This window comes from Giraffa tippelskirchi, chromosome 5 (genome assembly GCF_054371585.1).
Source record: "Giraffa tippelskirchi isolate mGirTip1 chromosome 5, T2T-mGirTip1v1.2.pri, whole genome shotgun sequence".
Classification (NCBI taxonomy): domain Eukaryota; kingdom Metazoa; phylum Chordata; class Mammalia; order Artiodactyla; family Giraffidae; genus Giraffa; species Giraffa tippelskirchi.
Genome location: NC_137279.1, coordinates 42,208,805 through 42,224,438, shown reverse-complemented (window position 1 = coordinate 42,224,438; position 15,634 = coordinate 42,208,805). Strand labels below are relative to the sequence as shown.

The window sequence follows — 15,634 nt, the reverse complement described above, 5'->3', positions numbered from 1 at the left end:
GTGAAGATCTTTTTTTGTACATTTCTTCTTTGTATTCTTGCCACCTCTTCTTAATATCTTCTGCTTCTGTTAGGTCCATACCATTTCTGACCTTTATCGGGCCCATCTTTGCATGAAATGTTCCCTTGGCATCTCTGATTTTCTTGAAGAGATCTCTAGTCTTTCCCATTCTGTTGTTTTCCTCTATTTCTTTGCATTGATCACTGAGGAAGACTTTCTTATCTCTCCTTGCTATTCTTTGGAACTCTGCATTCAAATGGGAATATCTTTCCTTTTCTCCTTTGCTTTTCACTTCTCTTCTTTTCACAGCTATTTGTAAGGACTCCTCAGACAGCCATTTTGCTTTTTTGCATTTCTTTTCCATGGGGATGGTCTTGATCCTTGTCTCCTGTACAATGTCATGATCGTCCATCCATAATTCATCAGGCACTCTATCAGATCTAGTCCCTTAAATCTATTTCTCACTTCCACTGTATAATTGTAAGGGATTTGATTTAGGTCATACCTGAATGGTCTAGTGGTTTTCCCTACTTTCTTCAATTTAAGTCTGAATTTGGCAATAAGGAGTTCATGATCTGAGCCAGTCTTGTTTTTGCTGACTGTATAGAGCTTCTCCATCTTTGGCTGCCAAGAATATAATCAATCTGATTTCAGTGTTGACCATCTGGTGATGTCCATGTGTAGAGTCTTCTCTTGTGTTGTTGGAAGAGGCTGCTTGCTATGACCAGTGTGTTCTCTTGGCAAAACTCTATTAGCCTTTGCCCTGCTTCATTCTGCACTCCAAGGCCAATTTTGCCTGTTACTCCAGGTGTTTCTTGACTTCCTACTTTTGCATTTCAGTCCCCTATAATGAAAAGGACATCTTTTTTGGGTATTAGTTCTAAAAGGTCTTGTATGTCTTCATAGAACCATTCAACTTCAGCTTCTTCAGCGTTACTGGTTGGGGCATAGGCTTGGATTACCATGATATTGAATGGTTTGCCTTGGAAATGAACATTCTAACAGCTGTACTCCATTTTCGTATTATTCTTAATATGAAGGAATAATAGAAAATCTATTTTGTGAATCTGAAGAAAATGAAAACACTAATTCAAAAAGATATATGCACTGTAATGTTCATAGCAGCATTATTTATAATAGTCAAGATACGGTAGCAACCTAAGTGTTTATCAACAGATGAATGGATAAAGACGTGTACACACACACACACACACATACACACACACAATAGAATATTAACCATAAAAAGAATGAAATGTTGCCATTTGCAACAACATGGATGGACCTGGAGGGTATTACACTTAGTGAGGTAAATCAGAGAAAGAAAGACAAATACTATATGCTTTTATTTATATGTGGAATTTAAAAAATAAAACAAATAAATGAATATACCAAAACAGAAAGAGATTCACAGATATAGAGAACAAACTAGTGGCTACCGTGAAAAGAGGAAAGCGGGAAGGGGCAACACAGAGGTAGGGAATTAAGAGATATGAACTACTATATATAAAGTAAATAAGCTACAAAGACATTAGCACAGGGAATATAGTCAATATTTTAATATAACTTAAATGGAGTACAACTCTATACATATTGAATTACTATGTTGCATAGCTGAAACTAATATTATAAATTAACTATACTTCAGTTACAGTAATTAATTTAAAAAATAAGTAAAATACAGCCATTTCTTCTGACCTCACAGCAAAAGTACTCATTAAGGCCATGTTCATTATCAGTCTTCAGAGGCTGTCCTTAAGGCATTCCCCATCTCCCTGTTGTCTTATTTTACCTATTTTCTCTTGCCTGTCTTGCCATTAGAACAAACACTCTGCAAAGACATGGATTTTTTTTTTTTTTCACTGCAGTATCCCTTGGCCTAGTATTGCCTTACATGTAAGAAGTTCTTGGTGCATGCTGAACGAATGAAAGGAAGTAATTAAGAATTCTTTTTAGAAAGGAACCACCTTTTGGGAAATCATTAAGATACTTCCATAATTAATAAAAGGCCTGGAATTCCGAGATTAGACATTTGTGGTTTCAAGTACTTAAAATACTGAAGGTGTGTGACATATAATAAAACACTGCAGAGGCTTGTGAACGGGAGCAAATCACTTATCAAGGGAGCTGCCCAGCTTCTGACATAAATAAATGGTGGTTTTATCATTTTCTACTCATGACTGAGCCCAACTGTATGAGGCAAGCTATTTGCTAAAGTAGTGCAAGAACTACTTCCCTAGGTCAGGAAAATGCCCCTGAAGGAAATGGCAACCCATTCTAGTATTCTTGTCTGGAAAATCCCATGGACGGAGGAGCCTGGTGGGTGACACCCCATGGAGTCTCAAAGAGTTGGACACAAATGAACAACTAACAAACAGTGCAAGAACTGGAGAGTCAAGATCTCAGGATGTAGCCCTCTTACTTTATAAAAGAGATTTTAATATAATAAAATTCTGGTCCCTAATCTAACAATACAGAGCAGCCTGGCTGAAGTGGTCAGAGTATAGAAATGGCTTAAACTGAGTGAGTACCTGGACAAGTCACTGCATTTTCCATGCAGTTTCCTCACAGATAAAAAGGGACGGACAGTAACATCAGTAAATAACAGTACCTATATCTCACCAAATTATTTTTAGGACCAACTGAAGTAATGTATATTTAATTGCTTTAAAAACTGAAAAAGAACTTTGGAAAAAGATATTCTCAAAATATAAACTATGGTTAATATTCAGAAAAATTACAGGTTTATGCAAGACTTGGAATTACATTCTTATTTATATTTAAGGATGTAATTCTGAATGAATCCTTACTTTTCATGTCTGGTTAACTCCATCATTATGATGATAAAATTGCTTACTTTCAAAAATTTAAAAAAAACAAACAAATCTTACATACCTTCCTGGATGTCAACAGACTTTAAAACATTCTTTTCTTTTAAAGAATGTCATTCATTCTTTAAAAGAAAGAAAAGACAGAAAAACAATAAAATGTTTCAAAATCAAATCAAATGTATGGCTGGCAGAAGGACAGACACTACAAATCAATGGGAGAGCCCGGCAATAAACCCATACGTCTACTGTCATCTGATTTCCAACAAGGATGCCAAAACCATTCAACGAGGAAACAACAGTCTTTTCAACAAATGATACTAGGACACCTAAATAGCCACATACAAAGGAATGAAGTTTGATCCTTACCGTCACACCAAATACAAATATTAACTATTGATACAAACAAAGACAAGAGTAAAAACTAAAACTATAAAAATTTTAGAAGACAACATGGGGTAAAATCTTCATGACCTTGGATGTGGCAAAAAGGATTTTAAAATACATCAAAAGCACAAGCAACAAAAGAAAAAATATATAAACTGCCCTTTGCTAAAATTAAAAACTTTTGTGCTTCAAAGGACACCATCAAGAAAGTAAAATGACAAACAACAGAATGGGAAAAAAATGTTTGCAAATTATACATCTGATAAGGGACTTTATCTAGAATATACAAAGAACTCTTATAACTCAATAATAAAGACAAAAGACCCAGTTCAAAACAGGTAAAAGAACTAAATAGATAATTTCTCCAAGGAAGATACATATATGGATAATAAATATATGAAAAAATACTTGACATCATTAGTCAACAGAGAAATGCAAATCAAAACCACTAGGATGGTTAACATCAACAAATCAGATGACAAGTATTGATGAGAATGTTTAGAAACCAAGGCTTTCATATACTGCTAGCAGTAATGTCAAATGGTGTAGTCGCTTTGAAAAAACAGTCTGGCAGATCTTCAAACACAGAGTTACTACATGACCCAGCAGTACTCATCCCAGGCATACACCCAAGAGAACTGAGAACATAGATCCTCACATAAAATTGCACACAGTGTTTACAGTAGCATTATTCATAATGACCAGGGAAAGGAAAGAACCCACATATTCATCAAGTGACGAATGGATAAAATAATGTGGTACAGATTTTAAATGAATCTTCAGTTCAGTTCAGTTCAGTCGCTCAGTCGTGTCCAACTCTTTGTGACCCCATGAATCGCAGCACACCAGGCCTCCCTGTCCATCACCAACTCCCGGAGTTTACCCAAACTCATCTCCATCGAGTCGGTGATGCCATCTCGCCATCTCATCCTCTGTCGTCCCCTTCTCCTCCTGCCCCTAATCCTTCCCAGCATCAGGGTCTTTTCCAATGAGTCAACTCTAATGAATATTATTCAGCCATAAAAAGAAAGTTCGGAATACATGGTACAACAGGGATGAATCTTGAAAACATTATGCTACAGGAAAGAAGCCAGTCACAATACACATATTACATGATTCACTTCATGTGAAATGTCCAGAGCAAGTGAATCTATAGAGGTGAGGAGAAGATCAGTGGTTGCTCAGGACTGAGGCATAAGAAGGGAACAGCATAAGGTATAGAGTTTATTTTTGAGGTGATATTCTAAATGTTCAAAAATAGACTGTAAACATGTATACCCATGGTGGATTCATGTCAATGTATGGCAAAATAAATACAATATTGTAAAGTTAAAAAATAGATAAATAAACTAATTAAAATAAAAATAGACTGTGGTAATGGTTGCACATGTGTAAATATACTAAAAACTATTGGACTGTACATTTTAAAACAGGTAAGTTGAATTGTACGTGAAACTAGATCTCAACAGCACTGTTAAAAAAGCAAATGTATATAACTTAGTTTTTACAAACTTCACAAAAAGATTTTTTTTCTCTCCCTCTTTTTTCAATCTCTCTAAAAATTAATTTATCACACAGCCTATCTGGGTTATTACTTTTTTAAAAGATGTCCTTTCATTGTCTTTGTTTTGATTATGCAAAGTGTGACAGATAATAGTACTTAAAAATGGCTAAATATAAATATTTAAAGCTGAATAATATATTTATTTTCTTACTTATTTCTGAAACATAATGCCAATGAGCTCTTTAAACCTTGACCAGTATCGTACACTACGGGTGCAGAATGTGATTGAGTAGCAATAATCATAATAATCTCCATAACACTGATGCCAATAATAATGCTATCTATTAATAATGTCAATTAAGTGTTCACTTTGCTAGAGAGTTCACATGAATAATCTCATTTATTCTTTACAATAATAATCTCAAGAGGTAGATATCATTATTATCCCAATTTCACAGGTGAAGAAATTAAAATTTTGAGAGGTTACTTACCTGGACCAAGAACAATTGGTATAGGTGGGATGTGCACTCAGATAACAGAACTCAACATCTTAACCACCTTGATACACTTCTTGGATAATATTGTATACACAAATAAAAATCATGTAACACATTTACGAGAGTTGCAACTTTTAAAACTGCAAATTATGTCTCCAAGCTACGTAAAGGGAAAGATCTAATTCACCAAAAGTTGAACAAAAAAATAAAAATTTCACAGTTGGAAAGAACACCATAAATCATTTAGTTTGATGACAACTTCACAAATGTAACAAAACTGAGGATTTGGAGACTTTTGTCTAATGCTTACAAAATAAGGAAATCTCAACAGTGATGCTTTTCCTATGGTTAAGACTGATTCAAAACTCATTGATTCATTCACTTATTAATTAAGCCATTTTTCATCTCAGTCAATAATTGTATATCAAATGTCAGCTATGTGCTAGCTTACAGACCCTAGAAAGTCAAAGAGGAATATGACAGTTCTATTCTCAAGGGGCTCACAGTCTGGGAGGGAGGTGGTCTTAAGTATTACATGTAAACTAATATCTAGAATATAATGTGATAAGCAACACTGAATATACATTGTAGGGAGTTATGAGTCTGTTGGAAAGGTTAGGGAAACCTTCACCAAGAGAATTATTAAGAGATAAATTGTTCTTTTCCAGGGAGAGGGTAGAGAAATTTAACATGGAATGGTCAGAAATTGCAAGTACTTTAGAATTGATTGGAACAAAGCCACTGAAAGTGGGAGATTGTTATTGAAAGTGAAAGTGAAGTCGCTCAGTTGTGTCCGACTCTTTGAGACCCCATGGACTGTAGCCTACCAGGCTCCTCCATCCATGGGATTTTCCAGGCAAGAATACTGGAGTGGGTTGCCATTTCCTTCTCCAGAACATCTTCCCAACCCAGGGATTGAACCCTGGTCTCCCGCATTGTAGGCAGACGCTTTACCGTCTGAGCCACCGGGGAAGCCAGAAATTGCAAGTACTTTAGAACTGATTGGAACAAAGCCACTGAAAGTGGGAGACTGTTATTAGCATGTCTCTTTATTCTGATGTTCTGACATCTGGGCTTTACAGACCCTGGAAAGTCCAACCAATCCACAGCTCCCGCCCCCGCTCCCCCCCAACACACACCCTCACCTCCTCTCTCTACCAGGCATTTATACTCCTGGCCAATATCTCCCTGGCCTTATCACCCTAGGGCCAGGTACCAGACATCTTAGAACAGCCCTTTACATCCCAAAGTTTGCTAAAGTTATTAAAACCAGCAATCCTAAGCCTGCTTACCTGTCCTGCCTGTCCTTCCACAGAAGTCACAATAGACTTGCCCACACTCCCTACTGCCACCCCACTTCTGCTTCTTGAGTAACCCTGATGCTTTCCCCCATGGCTCTGTGTGGGACAGCATGCCCCTTCCTCTTCAGAACTGTAAATACCTTTTCAATAGCAACCTGTCTCCTGATCTACAGACTTTACCATACATGAATAATAATAAAACCTACATTTTAAAACAGAGATACGGTAAGTTTTACTTCATAACTAGAAAGGGCTAAGATAGTATATGGCCTTGTCTGTCTTACTGAAGCATTTTAAACTACTCAGCAAACATTGGAAGCAAAAGAATGGTTTCCAGAAGGAGCATACCATGATGAGAATGACATTAAAAAAGAAAATTACTCAGGTAGCAGTGTGCTTACAGAAGTGGAGGGAAGTCATTCTGAATGTAAGGAAACTAGGTAGAAAATTACTGTATAAAATAGGAAGTGGGGAAAAATCTCGAGACTTTTTTTCTGTTCTTGCACTGTTTCGTCTATTCCCCCACATAGAAACTAGAGATACTGTCAAAACACGTCAGGTCATGTCCTCTGCTCGAACTTGTCAATGGCCTCTGTTTTACTCAGTGTAAAAGCCAAAGACCTTTCAGTGGCATGCAGTGCTCCAACACAGTCTTTCTTCCCATTCCTTATCAACTTAATCTCATTTCCTGCTGTGCTCCCCACGGTCATTCTGCTCCAGCCACACTGTGCCCCTAGCTTCTTCCAGCATACCAGGCACTGCTACTCTGGAAGTTGCTATTCCCTTGAGTGAGATCTTTACCTTCTTCAAGTCTATATTTAATGTTACAGCCTTCCCTGTCCATTCCCTTTAAAAACTGAAAATTCCCCCACTTCCTGGAGAATCCTATTTCCTTCCCCGCTTGATTTTTCTCCCATAGCATTTATCATCATTGGCCATACTTAATATTTTACTTATTTATTCTGTTCATGGCTTGACTGGTGGCTCAGACAGTAACGAATCTGGATGCAATGCAGGAGACCTGGGTTCAATCCCTGGGTTGAGAAGATCCCCTGGAGAAGGAAATGGCCACCCACTCTAGTATTCTTGCCTAGAGAATTCCATGGACAGAGGAGCTTGGTGGGCTACAGTCCACCAAAGAATGCAAAGAGTCAGACACAACTGAGCAACTTTCACTTTCACTTTTCATTCTGTTCATGATCCATCTCCCTCCATCAGTATGTCCTCTCTACAAGGACAAGGTTCATTGCTTGTTCTGCTCATTGCTGTAGCTCCATAATCTGCTCAGTACATAATGGGTACCCCACAAATAGTAGATGAATGAATGAACAAATTTATCTAAATATCTATATAGAAGTTGGTGCGGGTGTTAAGAGAATGAACAGTAAGAATGGGTTACAAGTCTTAAAAGTTCTCATAGGGAAGAAGACAATTCATGGTTAGAAAAGGAATAAAATGGAAGAAGCTGCCTTGGGTACCCTTTGTCTTCTAACTCCAGGTCTTATGGTTTATCCTTATTTAACCTTGCATATCTTCTTCTAAAACAATAGTTCTTCATTTTTGTCTTATGCTTGGGTCCTCTTTTGGCAGCCTGATGAAATCTAAAAACGATTCTCAGAGCAATGTTTTTAAATGCATAAAACACATAGGATTACGAAGGAAAGTATTTTGAAATACAATTATCAAAGTATTTTAAGCTGTAATATAAAAACATAATTTGCATCTTCACTAAGATCTAGCAGCTGATCTAATAACTACTCCTATATTTTTAAAGTGCCAATGGCTGTAAATAATATTTTACAATATCTACAACTGCAATGTGACACAAAAATATTTGTCATTTCTAATGATTGCAAAGTCAAGGTATAGCTACTACAGTGGTTTACTGCTTGTATTCTCAGGAATTCTTTCATTCAGAGATTAGTGGAAGTAAGTACATGATTTTTTGTTTCACATCCAAGTTCAGACTCCTGACTCTGTTCCCCAAAACCTTAGGGGTCTATAGAAAACAGGATAAGAATTCCTCCTCCAGGATCAGTCTTAGGCAATATTCAAGGGGAAGGAGAGGATCAAAACTAAGTACCCTTCAATGCATACAATGGAATACTACTCAGCCATAAAAAATAATGAAATAATGCCATTTGCAGCAATATGAATGGATCTAGAAATTACCATACTAAGTGAAGTAAGTCAGAAAGAGAAAGACAAATTACCATATGATATCACTTACATGTGGAATCTAAAGTATGACATCAATGAATTTATCTATGAAACAGAAACAGACTCACATAGAGAACAGACTTGTGGTTGCCAAGGCGAGGGGGAGAATGGGGGAAGGATGGATTGGGAGCTAAAGGTTAGCAGATGAAAACTACTGGAAAAAAATATTTTCCCAGGGAACTATATTCATTATCCTGGGATAAACCATAATGGCAAAGAATATGAAAAGGAAATGTATATACATGTATAAACTGAATCACTGCTATACAGCAGAAATTCACACTACATTGTAAATCAACTATACTTAAGTAAACTTTAAAATAAAACAGAAACTAAGTACATTTCTCTTCCCTCAGCATCAGAAAGTGGAAGACAGAAAACAAACAGAAATATTTTTCAAAATTCCTTTAACTGTAGATAATCTTTTTCATTTAATACTTAGAGACTAGACCTAAAAATGCAAGTATTTCTGAATGTTAGAATATCAAGATGAATGAATTTCACTAATAGGACAAATGGTTACTTTCTAACACTGATGAGAAATTCAAAAGCACAGAAGACTCAAAATCAGAGCACAGATCCATGGCAGGGGGAAGGGAGTATGCTGGGATGAGTCAATAGGAAGAAAGAAGATAAATTTTGAAATTTAGATTTATACCACCCTGTTTATCTTTCTCTCTTCCCTAAAAAGTAAAAGCTATGTTTCAAAATTCTTTATGTTCTCTTCACAGTCCCTGCAGGCAGCTTAGCAAGAATTATGGTTTGGAATTCTTCTTATCCTGATTGTCATCTCTAGCTTTTGGCAACAAAGTTGGAAAATACTTCATACCAGATGCCCTTTTTGGAGATTCACAATTCATGTTAGCATTCAAAATATTCTTGAGTCCTGTAATAGACAAATTTGCTTAACGTCATTTAATCCAGTATTTCTCAACCCTTTTGCTTGTTTTTTTTTCCCAGTTGTTAGAAATGTATTAATTTTTTCTTCCAGTTTTATTGAGATATAATGAACATGTAGCACTGTACAAGTTTAAGGTGGTCAGTATAATGGATTTGACTTATATCTGGAAATTACTACCACAATAAGGTTAGTGAACTTCGGTGTTCTCACGTAGATACAAAATTTAAAAAAAAAATTTTTTTTTCTTGTGAGAACTCAGGATTCATGCTCTTAACCTTGATACCTAACTTACAGCAGTGGTAGCTCTATTTATCATGTTGTACATTACATTCCTAGTACTTATTTGTCTTATAACTGGAAGCTCACACCTTTTGAATACTTTTATCCTAACCCTCCTCTCATACCTCCTGCCTCTCATAACCACAAATGTGATCTCTTTTTCTATGAATTTGTTTTTAAAGAATAATTCACCTGCAATACTATGTTATTTCCTGGTATATAGCATAGTGATTCAATATTTCTATACATTTCAAAATGATCACCATAGTAAGGGCTAGTTACCATGTCACCCTACAAAGATATTACATAATTACTGACTATATTCACACAGTACATTTTATACCCATGACTCATTCATTTTGCAACTAGAATTTTGTACCTCTTGATCTCCCTCACCTATTTCTGTCTTCCCCCAACCCTGTTCTCCCCTCTGGCAACCACCTGTTTGCTCTCCGTATCTATGGCTCTGTTTTGCTGTGTGTGTCCATTTGGTGTGCTTTTTCAGATTCCATATATGAGTGAAATCATACAGCATTTGTCTTTTTCTGCCTGATTTCACTTTTACAACACCCTTTAGGTCCACCCATGACTTAGCACAACACACTCTAGGCCCACTCATGTTGTTGCAAATGGCAAGATTTCTTTTTTCTTTTTAATGGCTAATATTCCATAGTGTATATGGCCCACATCCATTCACCTATTCATGAGCGTTTAAGGTTGCTTCCATATCTTGACTATTGTCAATAATGCCATTCTGAACATGAGGTGCATGGATATATCTTTTCAAATTAGTGTTTCAGTATTTTTCAATCTTATTTGATCACAAACTTTTTCCAGTTGATACATCATGGCCACTAGAAGACTTGATTGCAGTTACTGGTTGTGCAGGGACTGCCTTCTACAAGGACACAAGTTCCTTGGCTCAGGGAAAATGTGTTGTTCATCTTTCCATTGTCAATCTAGACACCTAGATGGTTTGTAAACGTTGTTTGATGGCTGGTGGGTTGACTGTTTGAATCACAAATCAGAGAGATAAAAAGAAATGCTTTGAGCCAAGTTCACTGTCTATACTACCTCTACGACTTGAAAGGAGCCTTCAGAAGCCTGATGAAGTGAGGTTAACAGCAGGAAAGGAGAACAAAGGATAAATGGCTGTTATCAGGAAACTTTTCCCTGAAAGACTATGTGCGCAGTTAAACTAAAGTAACAGTGCTATCCTAGTTAAGAAAAGGAAGACACATTTCTATTCTAATCATTTCCACAGCTTTGAAATTAGAAAGATTATGTCATTGATGATTTAATCAGCACCTCATTTGCATTTCATGCCAGATTAAATGTGACATCTCAGGAAGTGTCACGTTTCCTAGCAGTACATTATGGTAATTAATAGGAAGGCTTAAAGGCCAAAACTGAGATCAATCCCAAAGCATTTGTCAATGTAACCTTTGATGGCTTGGATCACATTTATAGGAGATAATAAATTAGTAAATAGATATTCATAGAGTTACAGATTTAAGAAAAAAAAAGTATTAGTAGTTGTATTTCAACTCTTCAAGATTTGAAAGATGGTAACGATAACCCTATATGCGAGACAGAAAAAGAGACACAGATGCATAGAACAGTTTTATGGACTCTGTGGGAGAAGGCGAGGGTGGGACGATCTGAGAGAATAGCATTGAAACATGTATATTATCATATGTGAAACAGAACACCAGTCCAAGTTCAAGTTCGATGCATGAGACAAGTGCTCAGGGCTGGTGCAATGGGATGACCCAGGGGGATGGGATAGGGAGGGAGGTGGGAGACGGGTTCAGGATGGGGAACACATGTAAACCCATGGCTGATTCATGTTAACGTATGGCAAAAACCACTACAATATTGTAAAGTAATTAGCCTCCAACTAAAATAAATAAATTAATTAAATAAAGAAATAAATAAAATAAAAAAAAGATTTTAAAGAATTTTTTTTCACAGTCTATTTGTTTTTGGATCCTAATCAACTAATTCCACCCACTTCTGAATCCCCAATGCAGAACTAACAGAAAACAACATATGCTGATTACAGCAGGATAATACATAGCATTTTTGTTTTTACAAAATCTGATTACAAAAAAAAAAATCAAAATTAAAATTAACATTGAAGGAGCTGAATAAGGGTCCATTATGACCAGACTACTTTAAGTAGTCAATAACTTTACTGAGGGATTCCAAATACACAAAAAGCTGATAGGTGCCCAAATAACACTGTTCAAACTCAAGACTGAATGCTTTCTTTCTATTCCTATCTCTAACTTTTGAGAGTACAAGTTATTTATGTGTATCTAAAATTTAAACTGATAGCTCAGGAAGAACATTTAAATAATGAATATGGTTAAATAGGCTTTGGTGTTTTAATCTGTTTCTGTATCTCTTCTAAATAGTGATTCAGATGTATACCTGAAACTAACACAACATTGTTAATGAACTATATTTCAATATAAAATAAAAATTGAAAAATAAATAGAGACCTTTCTATCACAAATTTGTTTATAGTAAACTACCTAACTTTTCATACCCACATCCAAATCATCAAGTTCTACAAGTTTTCCTTTCCAATAGTATATTCAAAATCTCCCACTGTCACCATCTAAAGCAGTTATGAGTCCAGGGTCTCAAAATTTCTAATGTGAATATTTTATCCTGCTCCAAACAATCTTCCACATGGTAGTCAGAATGGTATTTTAAAATACAAATTTGATCATATTGACCCCTTATTTTAGCTTTTCCATAGAACTTCCCATTGTACTTGAATAGGCACAAACTAGTTAATGTGGCCTTTATAACCTGCCTAAACTATCTCTTCAGTCACTCTGTAGACAACCCTCCTCTTCACACTCTAAGCATGAGTCAAACTGAACTTCTCTGAATTCCTATAATATCCAAGATTCTCCCCAGATTTAACGGCCACCACATGTAGCTGTTCACTATCCTTCAAATTTGGATAAATGAGAATCTTTCAGGAATCTCTCTACTTTGACTAAGCTACAGCCTTCTGTTATAAGCTCTTGCACAAGGATCACACTCTGTTATAGTTTTTAACATAGTTCTAATATATACTCATATAGTCAATTGCTTAATAACCATATTCCTCATTAGACCATCAGCTCCACATTGACAAAGCTAACATCTATCATTCCACTACTAAATACCACTCACATACACAGTGTATACTATAATTTTAGTTAAATGAAGCAAAAATGCCAATCCAACAAAAGTGTAGGTAAAAGGTAAAAATCTCTTAAAGTAAAATTTATTTCTAGTATACCCTAAGTCTGATGTGAATAGCTGACTCATTGGAAAAGACCCTGATGCTGGGAAAGATTGAAGGCAAAAGGAGAAGGGGTAATGGAGATTAAGATGGTTGGATGGCATCACCAATTCAATGGACATGAACTTGGGCAAACTCCGGGAGGTGGTGACGGACAGGGAAGCCTGGTGTGCTGAAGTCCATGGGGTTACAAAGAGTCAGACATAACTTGGTGACTGAACAACAGCAACAACATACCCTAAGTCTATACCACAGTCAATCTCTAGAAGTTTTATTCACAATGGATACTTTTCTGTATTCTCCATGACACTAGAAGATAGATATTAATAGATTTATATCTATAAAACACGACCCTATACTCTGTATAAGTTTGCTTTTTTTTTTCAAGATTCCACATATAAGTGAGATTATACGGTATTTGTCTTTTTCTGACTTGTTTCATTTAGCATAATGCCCTCAGAGTCCATCTGTTTTGTCATAAATGATTTCCTTCTTTTAATGCCTGAATAATATTCCTTTGTGTCCACATACCACATTTTATTTATCCACTAATCAAGGGGCATTTAGATTGTTTCCATGTCTTCAGTTCAGTTCAGTCACTAAGTCGTGTCCGACTCTTTGTGACCTCATGGACTGCAGCATGCCAGGCTTCCCTGTCCATCACCAACTCCCAGAGCCTACACAAACTCATGTCCATTGCATCGGTGATACCATCCAACCATCTCATCTTCTTTTGTCCCCTTCTCCTCCCGCCGTTAACCATTCCCAGCATCAGGGTCTTTTCCATGAGTCGGTTCTTCACAGAAGGTGGCCGAAGTATTGGAGTTTGAGCTTCAGCATCAGTCCTTCCAAAGAATATTCAGGACTGCTTTCCTTCAGGATTGACTGCTTGGATCTCCTTGCAGTCCAAGGGACTCTCAAGAGTCCTCTCCAACACCATAGTTCAAAAGTATCAATTCTTTGGCATCAGCTTTCTTTATAGTCCAACTCTCACATCCATACATAATTCCTGGAAAGACCATAGCTTTGACGAGACAGACCTTTGTTGGTAAAGTAATGTCTCTGCTTTTTAACATGCTATCTAGGTTGGTCATAGCTTTTCTTCCAAGGAGCAAGCTTCTTCCAATTTCATGGCTGCAGTCACCATCTGCAGTGATTATGGAGCCCCCCAAAATAGTCTCTCACTGTTTCCATTGTTTCCCCATCTATTTGCCATGAAGTGATGAGACCAGTCATGATCTTACTTTTCTGAATGTTGAGTTTTAAGCCAACTCTTTCACTCTCCTCTTTCACTTTCATCAAGAGCCTCTTTAGTTCTTCTTCGCTTTCTGCCATAAGAGTGGTGTCATCTGCATATCTGAGGTTATTGATATTTCTCCCAGCAATTTTGATTTCAGCTTGTGTTTCATCCAGCCCAGAATTTTGCATGATGTACTCCACATATAAGTTAAATAAGCAGGGTGACAATATACAGCATTGACATACTCCTTTCCCTATTTGGAACCAGTCTGTTGTTCCATGTCCAGTTCTAACTGTTGCTTCTTTACCTCTATACAGACTTCTCAGGAGGCAGGTCAGGTGGTCTGGTATTCCCATTTCTTTAAGAATTTTCCACAGTTCTTTATGATCCACACAGTCAAAGGCTTTGGCATAGTCAATAAAGCAGAAGTAGATGTTTTTCTGGAACTCTCTTGCTTTTTCGATGATCCAGCAGGTGTTGGCAATTTGTTCTCTGGTTCCTTTGCCTTTTCTAAATCCAGCTTGAATATCTGGAAGTTCATAGTTCACATACTGTTGAAGTCTGGCTTGGAGACATTTTGAGCATTACTTTGCTAGCATGTGAGATGGGTGCAATTGTGTAGTAGTTTGAACATTCTTTGGCATTGCTGTTCTTTGGGATTGGAATGAAAACGGACTTTTTCCAGTCCTGTGGCCACTGCTGAGTTTTCCAGATTTGCCGGCATATTGAGTACAGTACTTTCACAGCATCATCTTTTAGGATTTGAAATAGCTCAACTGGAATTCCATTACCTCCACTAGCTTTGTTTGTAGTGATGCTTCCATGTCTTGGCCATTGTAAATGGTGCTGCAGTGAACATGGGGGTGTAGATATGTTTACAAATTAAGTGTCTTTGTTTCCTTTGGAAATACTCCCTGAAGTGGAATTGCTTGACCACATGGTAGTTCTATTTTTAACTTCTTGAGGACCATCCATACTGCTTTTCATAGTGGCTGCACAAATTTATACTCCTACCAAGGTACACAAGAGTACTCTTTTCTCTACATCCTTGCCAACACTTATCATTTCTTATCTTTTGATAATAGCCATTCTGACATGTATGAGGTGACATCTCATTGCTTTGTTTTTCCCTGATAATTAGTGATGTTGAGCACTTTTTCATGTACCTGT

General features: G+C 36.7%; 1 protein-coding gene across 17 annotated transcripts in view; it reads right to left on the bottom strand.

Moving 5' to 3' along the window:
- Window positions 1-15,634, bottom strand: part of NME7 (NME/NM23 family member 7) — a 230,966-nt gene that overhangs the window by 83,950 nt on the left and 131,382 nt on the right. The window contains exon 11 of one of the 17 annotated variants that reach the window (XM_081489622.1): window positions 9,371-9,623. The exons of the other annotated variants lie outside the window; for them this stretch is intronic. Coding sequence (XP_081345748.1) covers window positions 9,606-9,623 — 18 coding nt within the window. The 3' untranslated portion in view covers window positions 9,371-9,605. Of the gene's footprint in view, window positions 1-9,370; window positions 9,624-15,634 lie in introns of those variants that run through there. 17 annotated transcript variants of the gene reach the window in all.